At 40.3% G+C, this 21937-nt stretch overlaps 1 protein-coding gene across 11 annotated transcripts in view; it reads right to left on the bottom strand.

Annotated features, from left to right (window-relative positions):
• The window catches only part of CD44 (CD44 molecule (Indian blood group)), a 104027-nt gene continuing 82090 nt past the window's right edge, over positions 1-21937 (bottom strand). For 9 of the 11 annotated variants that reach the window (XM_048483351.1, XM_048483350.1, XM_048483352.1 and 6 more), the window contains 9 exons: positions 20794-20973; positions 19113-19292; positions 18240-18410; positions 16396-16569; positions 15238-15399; positions 9985-10056; positions 9305-9383; positions 1552-1760; positions 1-240 (listed from right to left, as the gene is read on the bottom strand). In XM_048483351.1, coding sequence (XP_048339308.1) covers positions 191-240; positions 1552-1760; positions 9305-9383; positions 9985-10056; positions 15238-15399; positions 16396-16569; positions 18240-18410; positions 19113-19292; positions 20794-20973 — 1277 coding nt within the window. In that variant the 3' untranslated portion in view covers positions 1-190. The remainder of the gene's footprint in view (positions 241-1551; positions 1761-9304; positions 9384-9984; positions 10057-15237; positions 15400-16395; positions 16570-18239; positions 18411-19112; positions 19293-20793; positions 20974-21937) is intronic. The other 2 variants (XM_048483358.1, XM_048483361.1) reach the window with 1 other exon arrangement.

Raw genomic sequence — 21937 nt, 5'->3', positions numbered from 1 at the left:
TCAGTTGGTATCCAAATGTTTAATGAGTTACTTTCTGAAGTTAACACTCTGTTCAGCCTGGATTTTGACTGGTTCTTTTCTAGATCGTTGTGGATCCTCATCCACCGCACCTCAACTGCTGCTCCGCCTGCATGTGCAGAAGACTTTCTTCATAAGTACACTTCCCTTTCCGGACTGGGCCAATACCACATCATATGTTGAGAGAAGTCCTAATCGTGTACTGTGGTGGCAAAGCACTTTCTAAAGTTATACATAAAAACAATTTTGACATTCAAAAGAAGAAAGGAAATATGGCAATACAATTGTAGATATTTTACATGGTTCAGCATCACAATATTGACCTTTTACTTTCCCATGGTTTGTAAATTTATTTTGCTTCTCTGAGAAAGATGTGTTTTTAATAGCATTTTTAATATGCATACACAGTGGTCATTTTTTGGAGGGGAACTCCAGTACATATTTCTGGGTACAAAGCGGTGATTACCTCCCACTGAAGGCATTGGCTGAGAGATGGCTACTAAATTAGTTTTCTCACTCCCTGGATAAAATTAATGTGCCCCACTGTTTTCAGCAGACTAGAGATAAAACCACAGAAATCAGATAAAATAGAATCCCCCCTCCAAAAGAGGGTAGAAAGATGTCATGAAAATCTGACTTTAGCAACATCCTTTGACATAATTGCCTAAGGATTGGAATGCATAGTGAATGCACTTCTCACCAAACACCACGTGTTCCATTCCTCCTGAGTCTCCCCCCCCCCACATGCATGTTGAATGGAAATCACAAAATTGATTTATCATTCTAACAAATATCTCAGCTATGAACAATACAGTAAAGACATAAAACTGAAAGATAACAGCACAGGATATTTAGATTATAGAGAATAAATTTTTATTTGCTATAAAATCAAGTTTATTCTTTCTTGTCTGTCCACCTTTTTATTTAAAAATATTGTGGAACATTTGTGGAAGTTCTGGACAAATTTGTTTTTAAGGATCCAATAACCATAGCATATTATTCTTACATATCATTGGATGAGTGGGACAATATACATCTGGCAAAGTCTTTAGGGTTATCTGGTGATGCCAAGAAATTATATTCCACTCTGATATGTTGACTCCTCTGTGCAGCAGTTTTTTGTAGCTCTCTACCACACTTTTTGTAGGCATAGACACACCTGTACCTTAAATATCTCAATGGCAAGATGGTAAAGTGATGAGGGAAAGTGGTCATGTGTTGGGGTGAGGGATAATTCTCCTTACCAAAGTTACAGTTGTTCCATATGAAAAAAAGAGACCATGATAAGCAGGTAGGTGATGGCGATAATATGTGTGTCACCAATTGGGACTGGGCAAAATTATGCAATGTTGGGCAAAGAAAAATGACATATTCATCTTGTACCTGACCATCAAAACAGAAAGATAGAAATGCTTAATTATGCTTAAAAGACATCAGTAGCACATTGCATTTGTGAGTTCTAGTCCCAGTTCCATGCAAATTTTTATTTTGCCACCTCTGGTTCAACTGGAATAACATGGGTTGCTTACACACCACTCTTCAAGTCCACATCTTGTAGGTTGTTTGTTTCGTCAACTTGCAGGAATTCATCGTGTGGCCCTGTCAATTCTTCTGGCTGCTCTTTGTGTACCAAGTGCACCATTTCATGGGATTTACTGGCTTCTCCATTCAGTCCACCCATGTTTTTGTTATCCACCACCCCTTTGCCATTGTTGATTACAAGCTTTTGTTTCTGTCCACATCTAATGGAAAGAAAAAAATGGAAAGTCAAAATAAGCTGTGAAATTTTGAAAAGAGTAAGTGCCACTGGGTTTTATTAGGACTATTAGTTTTAATGCTTGAACTGATTAACTGGCAAGAGTAAATTTTAATTGCTGAGGGAAGATTCTGAACTGTAGAACTGTCTTATTTTTTCAGGCAATTGTTTGTTTTGGTGCATTAATTATAACCTTTATTTCTAACAGAGGGCACAATCCAACCCAAGGGTAGCATGTAAACCCCACTGACTTCAATAGGCAGATTAAGCATGTGCATAAATACATTTATGTGGAATGGCAAGAAACCCAGAATTAGGTTTAAAGTTTTAGTAGATGGGGGGGCAGGAAACGAGGACTGGCCATACCCAATATTAAATTATATTACCAGGCAGTGGAATTGTTTCGTATATCAGGTTGGGTTAAAAGTCCAGAACAAAAAATTCTTACATTGGAAAGTGCAGAGTTAAACATAGGAATACACAGCTATTTATGAACAGACCAAGTGGGATAGATGAATTGTTCAGATCTTATTGCCACCCATGTAATGAGAAGCAGGCTTATGGATATTTGAATCAAAATGTATAAAAGACCAATTCTCCAATTCCACAATTAATGTCTCCATTAGAAGCCTATAATGAAAAAACCTGAAAAAGAATAATGACAGTATAATTTATAAATAAATGATTAATATTCAAGGAAAAATTAAATTATGGCAAGAGGTGAAAGATGAAGGAAAGAAAATATGGTTGCTATATTTCCAAATAGCTTCAAGATTAAGAAGAGAACTGAAAGCAACAAGAGCAGTATTAAGGGAGTTGACAGAATTTGAAATAAAAAATTATACAACAAAAACACCAAATGTTAGGAAGAAATATTTAAGCTTTTATGAAAATATGAGACTGAAACAGAGCGAGTGAAAGAATGCATGGTGAAATGGATGCAAAATTTTCAAGAAATATCCTTTCAACAATGGGAATCCTTGTGGATGAAAAATATTAAATTCACAGTTTGTCAAACACTGACGGAAAACTGGTATAAAATGTTTTACAATGGTACATCACTCTGAAAGACATTGCATGGATGAATAAAAATCTTAAAGAAGAAGAGTTGGATTTATATTTCTCTCCTGTAAGGAGACTCAAAGGGGCTTACAAATTCCTTTCCCTTCCCCCCTCACAACAAACACCGTGTGAGGTAGGTGGGGCTGAGAGAGCTCCAAAGAACTTTGACTAGCCCAAGGTCACCCAGCTAGCATGTGAGTGCACAAGTTAATCTAGTTCACCAGATAAGTCTCCACAGCTAAAGTGGCAGAGTGGGGAATCAAACCCGGTTCTCCAGATTAGAGTGCACCTGTTCTTAACCTCTACACCATGCTGGCTCTCTAAAGGAACTTGTTGGAAATGTCAAAAAGAAAATGGAATATTTACCATATTTGTTGGACTTGTAAAAAAGTGAAAAAAATTCTGGAAAGAAATATTTATTTATTTTATTTATTGTTGAGATTTATATACCGCCCTACCCCCAAAGGACTCTGGTAATCCATGCAGTAATCCAAAAATATTGAAAATCAGATTTCAAATAGATGCAAAGACAATATTATTGGGAAATCCACCATAGAACCTACCAGGAAAATTGAAAGAACTATTCCAGTATCTATTAACAACAGCCAGAGTGGTACTGGCATCTTGATGGAAAGCAGAAACTTGTCCGGATTGAGAAAATATGAAAAGAGAAGAGACTATCCCAGAGTGGCAAAACTTACCAACCTTGTAAACAGACAGTCAGAACTGGAGATTATGAGAAGTGGTAGTTATATTTTATGTATTGTGTTGACATGTCTTGATGATGTATTTTGTAAACTAGAAAAGTAACTAAACTACATGGGGTTTAGTGAAATAGTAATATTGATGGTAAAATATTTTAATGTTGGAATTAGTATAACAAGATATTTTATTATCTGCTGGTGTATGCATTGTATTCAGTATATTTAATGATTAATTATAATTTTTAAAGGAAGTTAAACTTAACAAAATATCAGTTTGATGGATGATTGATAAGAAAGCCTTTCTAAAATGCAACAAATATCAAGATTCATTTTATATTTAGATGTAATTTTTCACTATTTCTATCTGTAAAGGTCTATTCTTTTATCCATTTTCTCATATCTGGCTATTATCCATTCAGTCCTGAGCACCGGATTGGAGGGGGAGAATATTTTTATACACATGAAGAAGTTTAAGAGTAGGCATAGTTTCTATCACTTGCATGGCTTATACCATGTTTCTGGCTCTCTGCATTTTCTAAAGTTGTCATTAAAACTCTCTTAGAATTGTGTTCTGGCACCAAGAAATGGAACAGGGGTTTGCAGGGGTTATCTCTTTTCTCCTTGTAAGGTTGCTAAGAGCTGAGACTGCTGGAGGTGGGGCTTAACAGGGGTTAACAGAGGTTACTCTTTGTCCTGGGCTGCTAAAGGTGGGGCTCCTGAGGTGAGTCATTCAGTCTTTAGTTCAGTCTCTGGAACCAGCAGAAAGGAGCAGCAGTGGACAAGGCAACCGGGCCAGGAAGAACAGAGTGACTCTGGTGTTCATTTTGGAGGGCTTTTCTCAAAGCCACATCTTTTAAAAACAGTGTATTTTTAACAGGGGTTTGCAGGGGTTATCTCTTTTCTCCTTGTAAGTTTGCTAAGAGCTGAGACTGCTGGAGGTGGGGCTTAACAGGGGTTAACAGAGGTTACTCTTTGTCCTGGGCTGCTAAAGGTGGGGCTCCTGAGGTGAGTCATTCAGTCTTTAGTTCAGTCTCTGGAACCAACAGAAAGGAGCAGCAGTGGACAAGGCATCTGGGCCAGGAAGAACAGAGTGACTCTGGTGTTCATTTTGGAGGGCTTTTCTCAAAGCCACATCTTTTAAAACAGTGTATTTTTAACAGGGGTTTGCAGGGGTTATCTCTTTTTCTCCTTAAGGCTACTAGGCTACTAGGAGCTGAGACTGGGCTGCTAAAGGTGGGGCTCCTGAGGTGAGTCATTCAGTCTTTAGTTCAGTCTCTGGAACCTAGCGGCGCACGCAATTTCTTTTCTTTTTTTAAAAAAATTAATAAGGACACTTCTTGAGGGATAGTAGGTACAGATAGCTCCAAGGGGCACTGACTAAAAGTTTAATATCTAAATATCTAAACAAAATCAGATATGAAAGGCAGGAAGCCAGCAGGGGGATGGGGGCTTTCCAGTGTTTTGCACTGAGTGTCACATGTATGACTATCTGCCACTAGGCCAGAAGTCGTGGGTGTGCCCTCGCTGCAATGAGCTCCTGGCACTCAAGGAACGTGTCCGTTCTCTTGAAGCCAAGGTGGCAGACCTGGAGAAGCTGAGAGAGACAGATAGGGCAACAAACAAGGCTTTCAGGGACCTAGCAGCCGGGTCCCACTCCCAAGGTGACATCTCTTCAGATGTCATGGAGAATGAGAGTCTGGGTGACAGAGGGTGCCAGTCTGAGGTGGGGGAAGATGTTCCCTTAGATGGGACCCCTTCCTTAGCTAGTGGTCAAATATCCTCTCGCACTGAGGATACCCCTCAGGGAGGTGGGGGGCTCCTTGTAGTGGGTGATTCGATCATCAGGAATATAGAGAGTTGGGTTTGTGACAGGCGTGATGACCGCATGGTGACTTGCCTGCCTGGTGCGAAGGTTGCGGATGTCACGCTTCGTCTAGATAGGCTGTTAGACAGTGCTGGGGTGGAGTCAGCAGTTGTGGTCCACATTGGTACCAATGACATTGGGAAATGTAGCCGGGAGGTTCTGGAAGCTAAATTTAGGCTGCTAGGAAACAGGTTAAAATCCAGGACCCCCAAGGTGGCATTCTCTGAAATGCTACCTGTTCCACGCGCAGGGCGAGCTAGGCAAGCGGAGATACAGGGTCTCAATGCGTGGATGAGAAGGTGGTGCAAGGCAGAGGGTTTCAGATTTGTCAGGAACTGGGGAACCTTTTGGGATAAGGCAAGCCTGTACAAAAGGGATGGGCTTCATCTTAACCAAAGAGGAACCAGGCTGCTGGCGCTCAACATTAAAAAGGTGGCAGAACAGCTTTTAAACTGATCCCTGGGGGAAAGCCGACAGGAGCTGAGGTGACTTCGGTTCGGAATACAGAGTCCATGGGGATGCAGACAGATAAGGAGGTTTTTCTAAATCAACCACATACAAGTGAGGAGCACAGCAATATGATAAGTGATAGTGTCTACAAAAGGCTAGAGGGCAAAACACATAAATCTACTATTAGCATTCGACCTAAAATGGGGGAGCTGGAGTACAGAGTTTTGAAGGAGGACATTGATATAGTGGGCATCACAGAGACATGGTGGAATGAGGAGAACCAGTGGGATGCTGTTATCCCAGGTTACAGGCTCTACAGGAAGGATAGGACAGGGCGTATTGGGGGTGGGGTGGCCCTCTACATCAAAGAGAGCATAGTGTCACATAAAATAGACAATGCAGGGGGAGCTGATTCCTCTACAGAAGCACTGTGGATATCAATACCAGGGGTGAAGCATAGTTTAACATTAGGAATATATTATCGTCCCCCTGACCAAAGCGCACAAGAGGATTCTGAGATGGAAAAAGAAATTAGAGAGGCCAACAAAAGCAAAAATGTCGTGGTAATGGGCGATTTTAACTATCCCCATATAAACTGGAAAAATGCATGTTCAGGTCATAGTAAGGAGAGAACATTCCTGGATATGCTAAATGACTGTGGCTTAGAGCAGATGGTTGTAGAACAAACCAGGGGAGATGTGATCCTAGATCCTAATTCTATGTGGGACCCAGGACCTGGTGCGGGGAAGTCAGTGTTGTTGAGCCGATAGGGAACAGCGACCACAATGCTGTCAGATTCCAGTATCTCTGCATGCTAGCAAGTGACAACTACTAATTTCGTTTTATTCGCCTTCTTAAGGAGAAATTTCTCAAAGATGAGGAGGATAGTATGAAGGAAGCTGAAAGGGAAAATCAAGAGAGTCAAAAATGTCCAAGATGCTTGGAGGTTATTTAAAAAAACACAGTCTTAAAAGCTCAACTGGAATGTGTTCCACAGGTTAGGAAAGGCAGCGCCCAGTCCAAAAGAAAGCCACCATGGTTAACAAGGGACGTTGAGGAAATTATTAGGGAAAAAAAAGATGTCTTTTAGAAAATGGAAGTCCAACTTAACTGATAAAGAATACCAGAGAGAACACAAATGGTGGCAAAAGAGAAGCAAGTTAGCTGTAAGGGAGGCAAAAAAGGATTATGAGGAACGCATGGCTGTGAACATCAAGACCAGCAACAAACAGTTCTTCAAGTACATCAAAAGCAGGAAGCCAGCAAGGGAAGCGGTAGGCCCGTTAGATGAAAAAGGAACAAAGGGTGTGCTAAAAGATGACAGGGAGATTGCAGAAAAGCTGAATGAATTCTTTGCATCTGTCTTCACCCAAGAGGAGGTGAGGAAAATTCCTGCACCTGAACCAAGCTTCTTAGGAGGCGAATCCGAGGAACTAGCGAAGATAGTGATAGACAAGGAAGAAGTTCTGGCAGTCATTGATAAACTAAATGCTACCAAATCCCCTGGCCCAGATTGCATTCACCCAAGAGTTCTTAAAGAGCTCAAGCATGAAATTGCTGATGTTCTCACTTTAATATGCAACTTATCCTTGAAATCAGGCTCCATCCCTGAAGACTGGAAGATGGCCAATGTCACACCAATCTTTAAGAAAGGATCTAGGGGGGGACCCGGGAAATTACAGGCCAGTCAGTTTGACATCTGTTCCTGGTAAATTAGTAGAATCTGTCATTAAAGATAAAATTATAAAACATGTACAAAAGCAAAACCTGCTGAGAAAGAGTCAGCATGGCTTTTGCAGAGGCAAATCCTGTCTTACAAACTTACTAGAGTTCTTTGAGGATGTAAATAGGCATGTGGATAAGGGGGAACCAGTGGACATTGTCTACTTGGATTTCCAAAGGCTTTTGACAAAGTTCCTCACCAGAGACTATTGAGAAAACTCAGCAATGAAGGAATAAGAGGGGAAGTCCTCCTATGGATTAAAAACTGGTTGAGAAACAGGAAGCAAAGAGTGGGTGTAAATGGGAAATTCTCACAACGGAGAGATGTGGGGAGTGGTGTCCCCCAAGGATCCGTTTTGGGACCAGTGCTCTTTAACCTATTCATAAATGACCTGGAAGTAGGGGTGGGTAGCGTGGTGGCCAAGTTTGCAGATGATACCAAATTATGTAGGGTGGTGAGAACCACAAAGGATTGCGAGGAGCTCCAAGCTGACCTTGATAAATTAGGTGAGTGGGCTAAGAAATGGCAAATGCAGTTCAATGTAGCAAAATGCAAAGTGATGCACATAGGGGCAAAAAAATCCAAACTTCACATACACGCTACAGGGGTCAGTGCTATCAGTCACAGACCAGGAAAGGGATTTGGGCGTCTTAATTGATAGTTCCATGGGAATGTCAACTCAATGTATGGCAGCTGTGAAAAAGGCAAACTCTATGCTGGGGATAATTAGAAAAGGAATTGATAATAAAACTGCAAAGATTGTCATGCCCTTATATAAAGCACACGTGGTGCGACCACACTTGGAGTACTGTGTTCAGTTCTGGTCACCACATCTCAAAAAGGATATTGAAGAGATAGAAAAAGTGCAGAGAAGGGCAACGAGGATGATTGAGGGACTGGAGCACCTTCCTTATGAGGAAAGGCTGCAGTGTTTGGGACTCTTTAGTTTGGAGAGGAGACGTCTGAGGGGGGATATGATTGAAGTCTATAAAATTATGCATGGGGTAGAAAATGTTGACAGAGAGAAATTTTTCTCTCTTTCTCACAATACTAGAACCAGGGGGCATTCATTGAAAATGCTGGGGGGAAGAATTCGGACTAATAAAAGGAAACACTTCTTCACGCAACGTGTGATTGGTGTTTGGAATATGCTGCCACAGGAGGTGGTGATGGCCACTAACCGGGATAGCTTTAAAAGGGGCTTGGACAGATTTATGGAGGAGAAGTCAATTTATGGCTACCAATCTTGATCCTCTTTGATCTGAGATTGCAAATGCCTTAACAGTCCAGGTGCTCGGGAGCAACAGCCGCAGAAGGCCATTGCTTTCACATCCTACATGTGAACTCCCAAAGGCACCTGGTGGGCCACTGCGAGTAGCAGAGAGCTGGACTAGATGGACTCTGGTCTGATCCAGCTGGCTTGTTCTTATGTTCTTATGGATAGCTTTAAAAGGGGCTTGGACAGATTTATGGAGGAGAAGTCGATTTATGGCTACCAATCTTGATCCTCTTTGATCTGAGATTGCAAATGCCTTAACAGTCCAGGTGCTCGGGAGCAACAGCCGCAGAAGGCCATTGCTTTCACATCCTACATGTGACCTCCCAAAGGCACCTGGTGGGCCACTGCGAGTAGCAGAGAGCTGGACTAGATGGACTCTGGTCTGATCCAGCTGGCTTGTTCTTATGTTCTTATGTTCTTATGTAAAACTGCAAAAAAGATTCCTTACCTTCTCCTACTGTTCACAGCAATGCAAACACCAAGTATCAATGCCAGAGCAATGAGAGAAGCAACTACGATCAGCCAATCTGTAAATGGAAGCAAAAGGAAATCATTTTGCTGGTCATCAGTAAGTACAGCAAATTATCTCACCAGGCCTCCCACACACTTTTCCATTTCCCCAGCCACCCTCCCCCACCCAAAACCAACCTTGGATATCCTGTCCCCAGCCCCAGCAACCCACCTGTGAGGCCAAAAGGACCACGGTGACATTGAGTGGTGGCAGAATGGCAATGGAGCCAACAACATGTCATGGAGAAAGTCTAGCCAGCAGTCATAGGGAGAGAGAACTGCGCATGGGGCACACGTGCAACCCGTACCCCTGCCAAGCCCCCATCAAGGCGTGCACCCGGTGCATCACACCCCCACCCACCCCCTTGGCACTTCGCTACTGCTAGCTAGAGTGAACCCAGAGTGAATGGGGGCAAGAGAAGTGTCAGGAGAAGCACCGGGGGGGATAGGGAAGACGGACAAGAAGGAAGACCTGCCACTAGCCCACTGATTTCCCTGCTTGCACTCTCTGCCGACTGTCTAAACCCCAGTTCATTGCATTTTGAAATGGGCTTTACTGCTAGTGCTAAAAATAAAAGTCTACATTAAAATCCAACTTTGTGATAGTGCAGGGCCAACCTGGAATGTGAGCAGCTCGAGGCTGGGATTTTGGTGTTGAATCTTCCTGTTGTGATCCTCTGGAGTCAAAACCTAGATGAAAAATATGTATTACTATCATCCAAAGCATCATACTTGCATAATATCAATCTCTGCTGCTGCCTTTTTCCCACAGTAAAAGACTTAATATTGTACAGAGAAATCCAGGAGGTTGGTCTGTGGAATTTCATGACAAGTCCATGATTCCTTACATGAAGATTAGAAAGTAATGAGGTATATGAATCCACATTAGTCATAGCTTTTGCTATATAAACTGCACTAATAGGATGACATCACTAAGCTATGAGAAAGAAACACTGCAATATCACAGCGGTTGGTGAAGGGCAATGATGTCAGGCAAAGAAGCTGCACTTCTCATTAGAGATGGTCATAATAAAGATATCATCCCACTGCTCATCTTCTCTCCTTCCTTGCTACCAAGCAATAATCTCAGGGACACATCCCTTTCTCACTCTTTTTGCAGTCTGGTGGTCTAGTCTGCTGCTCACACAAGAGGCCCTTCTTGTCCCATATGCTATTTAACAACTACATAAAACTGCTCAGAGAGGCTATCCAGGGATTTGGAGTTAGATGTCATAAATATGCAAATGACACCCTGCTCTATTTCTCTAAAGTTCTATTTCAACTAAGCCAAGCGAGTCTCTGGAAATCCTGAATAGGCGCTTGGAGAAGCTCAGTCCAGACTGAAGTGATGTTGGTCAATTAAAACACTGCTTGGGGACTGCAGAGTTAGCCTGTCCTGGAGGGAGCTGCACGCTACCAGAAGGAGCAGGTTTGTTGCTTGGGGTGCTACTGGATCTGGGTATGCAGTTGGAGGCTCAGGTCTGTGGCACACAGAACCTTTTATCAGCTCTGGCAGGTTGGCCAGCTACAGATGTTCCTCAAAAATCATAGATTTCTGTTCCTACAAGATGTTTTAAGATTTAGTATTTTAGTATATTTACGGTGAATGGGTTAGCTGCCATCTGAGATATTAATTGTAATGTAATTTATGTTTTTGTCTTTAATATGCTGGAAGCAGCCCAGAGTCTATGAGGGGAATGGTGGCATGAATGTTAAACAAACGAACAAACACATCTGGCCACAGGGATCCATGTTCTTACCACATCCAAGTTAGACTACTGCAATGCAATCTATGTAGGGTTGCCTTTGAAAATGGTTTGGAAACCTCAATTGGTCCAAAGTGGCAGCAAGGCTATTGTCAGAGGTTGGTTACAGGGACTGTAGCTCTCCTGTGCGAAAGATCTGCAGTAGTCACCTCTTTGTTTCCAGATACAATTCAAAATCCCCTTGAATCTCTAAAAGGCTTTGAGACAGGGTACCTGAAAGACTGTTTCTCCCATATTATCCAGCCCATCAGTTAAGATCTGGATCTCAAGCTATGCCCTCTTTGCCTCTGCCTTCAGAGAGAGGACATTTTCTACTGTGCCATCTTGCATTTGGAACTCATTCCCACTTGAAGCCTGCCTGGTGCCAACTTTAGTTTCTTTTACATGCCAAGCTACTGCTTTTAGTTATGATTTTATCTTATCAGCTTTGTAATGGTCCACTTACGTTTTGTGGATAGATTTTATTCCACTTACGTCTAGTTCAGGGGTGTCCAACTCTGGCGCCCCAGATGTTCATGAACTACAATTCCCATCAGTCTCTGCCAATTGGCCATTCTAGCAGGAACTGGTGGGAATTGTAGTCCATGAACATCTGGGGCACCAGAGTTGGACACCCCTGGTCTAGTTGCTTATGTTTTAATGGCTTACTTTTATATTGTGGTGATTTTAACTGTAAGTTGCATCAAGCAGGATTCTGAAGGAGCAGCATAAAATGATCCTAAATAAACAAAGGCATGTCTGGCCACTGGTGGTACAAGCAGAAGACTTGTTGGGTGCATAATGTGAATTTGTGCCATGTGACATGGGCTGCTGTGGCATGGGCTGCTGCTTCAGCATGAGCCTTGTTTTGGAACTTGATCTTATGTTTTGCTGGTGTGCGATGACTTCTGAAACTAAGGCCCTTTCCGCACGGGCCGTTTGCGTTTGCACAGGACATGTTGCTGCTTTGCAGCAGCGCCGTCCTGGCTTCCCCCGGGTGACGTGAAGCTGCCCCTGAAAACCTTGCTCAATGAGTGAGGTTTTTGAAAAACAGTGTGTTCCTGCCGGCGCAGTGCAAACTGCACCGCCGGGAAGACACTGTTTTTTCCGCTGGCTCCGCTCACTATCTTGTGCAGTATCCTTCTGGAGGGCTGCAAAGACCTGCCCACGCTGCCCTCCAACCTCTGGAGGTTGCAGGGCAGCATGGGCAGGTCCCTGCAGTCGTCCAGAGCGATGCTGGATGGGACGGTGAGTGGAGGGGGACCACTGAGTGGTGGCTTCACACAGAGCTGCCTCTCTGGCTGAGGGGGAAGTGCCGGCCGCTCACACGCTAGCATGCAAATGGCCCCTGAGCCTCCACCGGCATAACTTATGCTGGTGGAGGCTCGGCTCTGCGCATGTGCGGAAAGGGCCTTTGATATTGTAATGTATTATGACTGACATGCTGCAAGGAGATGTTTATTCTGAAGCCACCAGAGGCTATGGAAACAGACAATTCATTTCCTCATTACCATAAATAAATGTATTTTCTTTTGGAAGCATTTGGAAACTATGGTATAGATAAGGAAACACAGTACGCATAGAATGAACAGGAATGATTAGTTTCAAATCCTTCAAGGACAGGGTCCACCTGCATTTGCTGAATGAGTTTGAATCTGAAAGATCAGCAGACTCCAAGTTCAATTAAATCTATAAACCATGACCCCAAAACACACTTTGCAAACCAGAATCACAAACAAAACACACCAAGCTACGCTAGCTTTATATTAAATTTTGTTTTAGAATGAATCAATGAAACACAAAGTATAAGAATATATACTGTATTCATTATTTGTTTCAGATTGCAACACTACATTGATTGGTTTCTTCAAGATTCTGTCACATGAATTTCTAGATGTCAGTGCATATTGATGTAAAATCCACTTAGGTTTCCTTAGGTGCAAAAAGGGGGGGGGGGTTGGCAGTCTCCTCACTTCTGCAGCATCCCAAACTCCCTCTGAAATGCTGCCCTTGGGGGACAGGGAATCAGAGGGTTCCTATGAAAGGAGAGGTGTTGGTGAAAATGACCCCCCCTTTTCTTGCACCCATTCAAATCTAGGTGGAATTCCAGTTCAAATTTCACCAGTACTTTAGTATATGAAAAGAGGATAGAGTCGAATAGTGTTCCTGGAATATGCTGGCAGTAGTAAGAAATTGATGTTGCTCAGAACTACTATTTTAGGGGAAATTCCACCTATCGTTCTGAATGTAATTTACAAGATGTTCTTCTTTATTAGTCCATACAAGAGTGTTTCAGTAATTCTGATAATCTCCTTCAAGATTCACACTCTATGAGAACACCCACCAGAAGTATAAAGAGCCCAAAGCACAAGTCAGGAACAAAGAAAAGGAATGCATAATATCCCAAGCTGCTATTATTGCAGAAATTACAAATGCTCTAATTGTCTAGTGACAGCAGAAAGCAAACTAGTCTATGCACGTATGCACATGCAAACATCAAACCATATTACTATCTATAAGCACTCTTCAAAATCATGCAGCAAAAATCATGAAGATATTACTAACATTTTAAGTACTTTGTTTATATTCTTCTGAAGATGATAATGATATGGATGGAAACATAAATGCAGAATGAACAATGCAAAATGAACATATAAAACATGATACGTTGGAGGCTGACTAACTTCCATTGGGTTCAAGGAGGCTGGACAATTTTTGCCGATTCCTCCCTTTTGAGGCAGCCCAACAACCTCAAAATATTACTTCTGGGGGACAGAGCTCCCCAGAAATAGATTGGGGTGACACCCTTGCATTTGGAATTCTTGGTGGGATCCAAGCAATTGAACCTATTTGTGAAATACAATAACTTCATGCATACTGAAATACATGATACAGAAGAAATGATTTAAAAAGACAAGGACTACATCAGAAGCATTAAATCAAAAGATACAAAACTGATCACAAACCATTACTCAGAATTGATCATTTTAATCTATCAAGCAGGAATTATTGAAATGTATGATTATACTATGAACATGTTTCAAGTTATCATTCGTAGAGGAAATCCACACAGTACTGCTATTGAATGGGGTAGAAAATGCTGACAGAGAGAAATCTTTCTCACAATACTAAAACCAGGTGGCATACATTGAAAATGCTGGGGGGAAGAATTAGGACTAATAAAAGGAAACATTTCTTCATGCATAATTGGTGTTTGGAATATGCTGCCACAGGAGGTGGTGATGGCCACTAACCTGGATAGCTTTAAAAGGGGCTTGGACAGATTTATGGAGGAGAAGTCGATCTATGGCTCCAACTCTTGCTCCTCCTTGATCTGAGATTGCAAATGCCTTAGCAGCCCAGGTGCTTGGGAGCAGTGGCAGCAGCAGCAGGCCATTGCTTTCACATCCTGCATGTGAGATCCCAAAGACACCTGGTGGGCCACTGCGAGTAGCAGAGTGCTGGACTAGATGAACTCTGGTCTGATCCAGAAGCCTCTTTCATATGTTCTTATGAATACCCAACACGGACGGCCCTCCATAATTACATCAGTTGCACTAATCACATGTAGGCAGCTATGCATGGCCCTCTTGTTCACATGCTTCTAGTTCTACATAGCTACAAATATCTTCAGATTAAGAAATAACTATACAAGCATCTATAAGACTGCAGAATGTTAAGCTAGAACTTTTATCTGCATAGTTCTAAAATCTACATTTTTGTATCATAATTCTATAATCACTGAAGCTATTGTTACGTCCTGATGAAGTCCCCATGAGATAATTTTAACTTCTGATTTTCTTGTTTTAATCAGAAATGGCTATCAGGCTCATTATATGCATATATTTCAAAGAAGAATATAGGAGTCAGTGTGATGCTTTGATGAAGTTTGGGGTGTAGAGATGGGTTCAAACCAGAGCCATGGACTCATAGCATAACTTCAACAGATTAATAAACTGGGTGTCATCTTATTCAAATAGAAATAACAATTGCATACATCACACACCATCCTGGAAATTAATAAAATTGTATGTACATTTAATGTAGGCATGGAAGATAATAATAAAATATTATGCTAACTAATATAGAGTTTAAAATCCCACCACCATTAAATACTACTGGATACCTGTATGATAAGTATTATTTATGTGATTTGACCCTCTCCGAGGAACAATTCGAGGAGGCAAAACACCCTCTGTGGAATTTGTAGAATATTTGTCTTCACTAACATGCTTCACTGGTTCTGGAGTTGAATCTTCATCTTTGGTAACGTCGTGGGAGACTACATCTATGCCAACAGTAAAGTAATTGAGAATGTAAACATTTTGCAACTATTAATTGTATTTCACTCTAATTTACTGACCTTGTTTCCCTGGTGGAAATTCCATGGTGTGTATTTCTTAAAAAAGCAAAGACTGTATTTTTATAACCAGCTACTGGCATAGGATTTGCTATGCTTTGAGAATTTTATAAAACACAAATATGGTTAACTTAGGCACTGAATTCTCTGTGCTCCACACTACCACCAACCACAGGCACCTCCTAATGTTTTTCTCCTTGCCCAATATCTGAGATCACTGTGTTGATTTTTGACATTACATGTAGGAAGCACAGATCTGTCACAGTCTGTTGATGAGTGATGCTCATCTTCTAGCTTTATCTCCCTCCACACACAGAGATATTTACAGTTTTGACAAGCTTTACCTTGCATCCATTTCATTATAAACTCGATAGTTACCACACAGCCACTATACTAAACACAACTACTAGTACAATCCTACTAGCTATTTACTGGTAGAAAAAGATCATTCCCCTGCTCCAGCAGACTCATTTGACTGCGAAAAAGCTAAGGAAACTGACAAGAGCACATTTTCCTTCCTTTTCTGTCATTGGAAAGATGTCAGGATCCAATCTATTGAAGTTAGGTCAATGGTCAATTCACCAAATAATCACAATGAATGAAATGCCAATATCAATTAAAAAATGAAAACACGGTGAAAACTAAATAAATCTTGTTCCTTTATGTTCTATAAGATTTATGCATGATCACAAACTAAAAGCCACAATAATTTACACTATATATCAGCAAGAGAACAAGATAAATTCCCAGTATGGAATATTCAGTCAAATGATACAAGGCACTCTGATCCTGGTATGAGATATGATATTTTAATCTAAGAATGCAGAGTTTTAGCAAAGTATGATAATGAAATATACTAAAGAAACCAAATCTTATTTCTTACATCATGCCCCTATGAACATAATGTAGGATTCAGAGTAATACCTGTAGGAAAGGGATCATGTTTGCTTCCACTGTTTGCAATAACTCCCATCAGTATATCATCTCTAGAAGTGTTAGTGGAATATTCTTCTTCCATATCCCAACCTGGCTGATGAACAGGAAGTAATGGTTCTTGCGTTGCATCTTCATTATGAGCATCATTGTTATGGATGACAGCTGTTTGATTAATCAATTGTGAACTAAGATTTGATACTTAAATGCCTTTTCTATACCAATCTATTCTCAGGTTCCCACATCTAATATATATATTTTTAGTTTCATTCACATTTCCATGTATCAATGGTTTTTCCTAGCATTTATTTATTTATTGAGATGTATACCCCACCCTACACGGTGGGTCCCAGCCCAGTTTACAAAACCAGAAAGAACAATAAAACATCAGTAAAAACCAATAAAACAGTAATAGAGTTTGTAAATAGCTCTGGATGTTTTCCATCAGAACTGTCCACCAGCAGTAGCCCTTTATAATTAAGCAAACATGTGAGCCTACACTGTGCAGTTTTCCTTAACATTACACTGTTAAATGTTAAAGAATTGAAGTATAAGCTTCTTTTCTCATTAGGAACTAATTGTTTGGAAGGAAAACAAACTTCCAAGGGGACAATCATCCCAGTTCAGAGTTTCCTGTCTGTGTTCTCATAAACTATGTTAGCATCACTGAGAAAGATAATGCACACCTCAATTTCCCACAATCATTAAGAAATATCACAGATACTCACATATTATTCTGCAGAACACTGTATTATTAGAGTTGCTGCAATTTGAAATTGCACAGATTTTGGACACTGATATAATGGATACCTTCCCATTTTGATACAAGAAACGGTATGTCTGAAAAGTGGTGAAGTGTCTGTAATAATACTAAAGGCACCAGGCATTTCTGTTTTCCTCATGATAGTATAGAGTTTTGGGAGACAAACACCACTCACTTGCTATAGAGGAAGAAGGAAGCGGTTAACTGGGAATCAGGATCCTGGGAATATGATATAGGCAGTTTAATATCTACAAGATGTTTATGTATTCATGTTTCAAAGGGCTAGAAATTGCTTTTTTATCCCTCCCAGTAGCATTTAGTGCACTCTAAATTCCCTTTCACTTAGCAGAGTTGAATCTAAATCAAAGTACCCCTTTACTCCATTTTAAGCCTCAAGAGGGATAGAATCTTGCCAGTTTCACCTTTCTACTGCAGATCTCTGATCTCTCATGCTATTCTGAGAGTTCTCTTTTCTCCCAGGAACAGCATGATCACAGATGGGGGGTGGGGGTATTTGAGCTACATTTGTGGTGAGACAGGGAAGTCTGCTGCAATGAAATGAAAATGTCAGATTTTCTCACAGTTTTATACTGCAGAGAACAATTTACTAATAAGTTATGCCAGGTTTCTGGGCAGAAGTCCAGGGAAGCAGAAAAGAAAAAGCCCAGAAAAACAGAAGAATTCTCCTTATCACTTCACAGGATGGACAATCTGCTTATCAAGTAATCATGCGAACACCATGATATATAGCATGCCAAACAGTAATGATTGTTCACTGAATTAAAGTAAGCTGCCAGTGATGAACATGGACAGAAACAAACTAAATCACCCCATAAATCCTACCAGTAATTATTTGCTAGTAGTACCCTGACCTGGATAGCCCAGGCCAGCCTGAACTTGTCAGATCTCAGAAGCTAATCAGGATACCACCAAGGAATGCCAGGGTCATGATGTGGAGGCAGGCAATGGCAAATCACGTCTGAATGTCTCAGGCCTTGAAAACCTCAACATGGGTTGCTATAAGTCAGATGTGACTTGACAGCAAAAAATAAAATTAAAAATTAAAAACTACCTGTATGAAAGACTTTCTCTTCATTATTGTTTTCTGGTGGAGGAGAAATTGCAAATCCTTCTTCATCCTTTGTACTGTTTGTTGGATATCCATCCCATTCATGCTGCACAACATGCCATGCTGGATGATCAGTGACATCGTCATGATTCCTTTCATCAGTGGAATCCACAACTGTTATAATGATGGTCTGATGAATTTCTAATGTTAACATTTGTATAGTGTTTTCCACATCACTGACTACTATTTTACTGAACTTTATTAGTACTCTTATTGACATCCAGTATTAGACTTTACTGGATATTGACAAGAATTTAGTTTTTATCTAAGTCAAGACTGGATAGTAAAAAGGACATAAAAGAAATTTAATTTAGCTGTAGAAATAATAAAACCTCCTCTAGCAATGAAAAGGAAAAAAATAGAATTCCTTTTTAGACTTGGCACCAGTACTGCATATGTTTTCTTATTGTGCTCACTTTTTGTGGAACTAGTATCAAGAGCAAATGCTTTTTAGATATGATTTTATGCTACTTGTAGTCACCACTCCAGATAAGTTGTATCCCATGCAAGAATGGACCAGCAGAGAAATTCATGTCTGATGCCACACTACAGGCCACTGTTGTTAAGACTACTGCCATTGCAAGCATGGTGGGATCAAATACAAATGTTATATTTTCATTTGCTAAAATCCATTATCCAGTCATAATATGGACACATTCCATGCCTGTTGACAGTCAATGCTTTAAGCACTGATTTCAGTATGGTTTATGTTACGTCCTATTATCCAGCAGTACTACAATAGCTTAATTTACGCAGACCAAAAGCAAAGAAAAAAATCATTTTCAAAGATGTACATTGTCCTTTCCCAGCTGGTACCTGTATCAAAGGTTTCCTTTTCATGAATATGTTCATTTGGAAAGATGTTTCCAGGGAGCACATTATTTGTAGAATCATTTGCTTGATGCCTTTCTCCACTGTCCCGGCCAGGATCTGCTTCATGGTTCAGTGAATCTTGAATAGAGACTTCATGCATGGTTCCGTCATTGGAGATTGCAACTGTTAAATTACAGTTGCATCATTTTTTTTTACTGTTTGACTAATCTTTTCTCAAGTTGTTTATTAAATAGCATATTACTTAACCTTGTTTACTGAGTACATGCAGCAGAAACTTTTGAGTTTCTTCAATTTAACACTATTCTCCAGCCCTGAACAATAAACATGGTGTTTAAAAGGTATTTTTTGTGATGCAGAATGTTGGGGGTGGGCGTGGGGATGAGATGCCATGATTTGAAAATGTATGAAACTTATGCTGTATGGGTTCGGCCTCCAATAAGCTTCAATACCTAATCTAGCAAGAAAACAGATTGCCTTTTTCCTCATTTGTAGCACCTGTATGTTCCTTTTGATACTTATTTTTACTTGGAGGAATAATTTCAGGTAGCACCTCATTCCTAGATGCATTCTAGGATGTTTGTCTTCACTACCCTATCATGGAAACACTCCACTTACTTGTGAATTTCATTTACAATCTTTTCATCCCTTACTGGCATCCCTGCAGACCATAGATTTTACAGTGAAAGCTGGATCAATCTTATAGGCTATGGATGCAGGGCGACTTTTGACTATATTTGTGTGCAGGTTATGTCAGGATACCCTTCTTAATTAGTATGAAATGCTTACAGATAAATAATTCATGGAACCAAAATTATTTTAATCCCATTTTCTGACAGATACCTGCATGGAATGTTTTTCATCCATGCTTAGTTTTACTTGGAGGAACCAAGTGCCAGGCCATCTGATGTATTAACAGAATACTCCTCATTGCTGTTCCATCCAGAGTGTGTGCTACGTACGAATGAATCTTTTGTGAAGTCTTCCTGCTTTCCATTATCACTGAGGCAACAACTGTTGCAACAATGTCATACTTGCACAGTATATTACCTCAGCTTTTAACTAAGTATCACATGTTGTTTGAAGTACACAAATACAGCATGGTTGTAATTCTAACAGCCAATTAATTTGACGAAATGTCATTTGTGACTGACAGACTAAGAACACATCTAATACAAAACTGGAATTTATGTTGGCTAAATATTTTTAGGATTGCTTTGATTTGGAAAACATTATTTTCAGGAGCAGATATTTAGAAATAGACATAATATCCACTTAGATAATCGAATTATCAAAAGTGGAAATAAAATATTGGGAATGAATGAGTTGGTGTTCTTGGCTAATGCCAACCTGGAGAACACAACTATTACAGGGATGCTTCGATATATTTGAAATGATATGTTTTCACAGTCCCACCTTATTTAGGGTATATATAAGGGAATTTTATATATAATATTTAATTTCTTGATAAAGGCTAATACCCCACCTTTTTCATCAAAATGAACTCCAAGTTGACTCAACAGATCAAAACTATACAAGTGTATGTACAATGTGGGGTTTTTTCATGCAATGGTAATTTAGCATTGATCTCAGTGGAGCTGAGATAGTAACCTATGTAAAAATAACAAAAAACAAAACTACTACTTAAATTCGTACAAACTGATACCTGTATGTGTTGATTCATTTTCATGTTCCCTTTTGACTGAAGGAATACTTTCAGGCATTAAATGATCTCTGGATGCGTTTGTGGGATATTTATCTTCACTATCCCAGCCTGAATGTTCCCTATGCAATATTATATCACGAGTAGAGTCTTCAGAGCTAGTGTTATCCCTGGAGAGTACAGCTGTTATGAAGATATTTGGGTCAGTTTTAAATGCCATTTTCATAGCCATTCCAACGTAATTTGCTATATATTATTGTACTTAGCATGAAAAGCAGAAGCCAGTACCATATCAGCTATTAACTTTAATGTTTAATGGAGACAGAGTTGTACATTATGTGGGATATGATAGTATTCTGTATAGTCTACAGCAGGGACCCCCACTGTGGTGCCTGTGGGTACCATGTTGCTCATTGACATCTTTCCTTGCTCCTACCAAATGTTTTCAGAAAGTGGGTTGGACTGGGTGGGGCACTTGCCCAGCAGAGCTTCTAACTAGTCACTGGAGATTTAATTAAAATGATGTTTCAGTGGCAGTTGCCATCACAATGTTTTATTCTCTCTCACTTCTCTTTCCTAGTGTATTTAAAAATTGCTCCTCTTGTTTCCTGAATTTGGCCTTCCTCTGTATGTGTGGCTCCCTTCCTCTGGAAGCCATTTTGCGATTGCACCCACCACCCTGTGTCAGACTCCAAAGGGGGCTGCTGTGCAAGCTCAAAAACGTTGGGGGACCTCCGATCTACAGAGATAACATCCAACAAACAGCATTAACAAATAATTGCATTTTCTTTTAATTCCTGATATCTGAATGTTACCATTCTTTTTCCTACTCTTTTTCTGTTTGAGAAAAGATTCATGGCAGTAAATCATCTCCAAAATTATCTGCATGGTGATGGTTGTCATTGTCCCAGCCAAAATGTTTCCCATTTATCAGTGGATCATGAATAGAATTTTCATGGTAAGCGCCATCATGAGGGCTCACAGCTATTATAATGATTTTGTTTGTTATGTCAACATGATTACCTTCTACTGCATTTCTCTACATGCAACTAGTTCTAAACTAGGAAATCACACACAACCATAAAGAAATCAACCCTTGAGATAATTAACTAACATGATTACACCTCAGATATTGTACTCATTTTAC

The sequence above is a fragment of the Sphaerodactylus townsendi genome, linkage group LG02, assembly GCF_021028975.2.
Source record: "Sphaerodactylus townsendi isolate TG3544 linkage group LG02, MPM_Stown_v2.3, whole genome shotgun sequence".
NCBI lineage: Eukaryota > Metazoa > Chordata > Lepidosauria > Squamata > Sphaerodactylidae > Sphaerodactylus > Sphaerodactylus townsendi.
The sequence above is the reverse complement of the archived record's forward strand: the minus strand, read 5'-3'. Positions and strand labels throughout refer to the sequence as shown.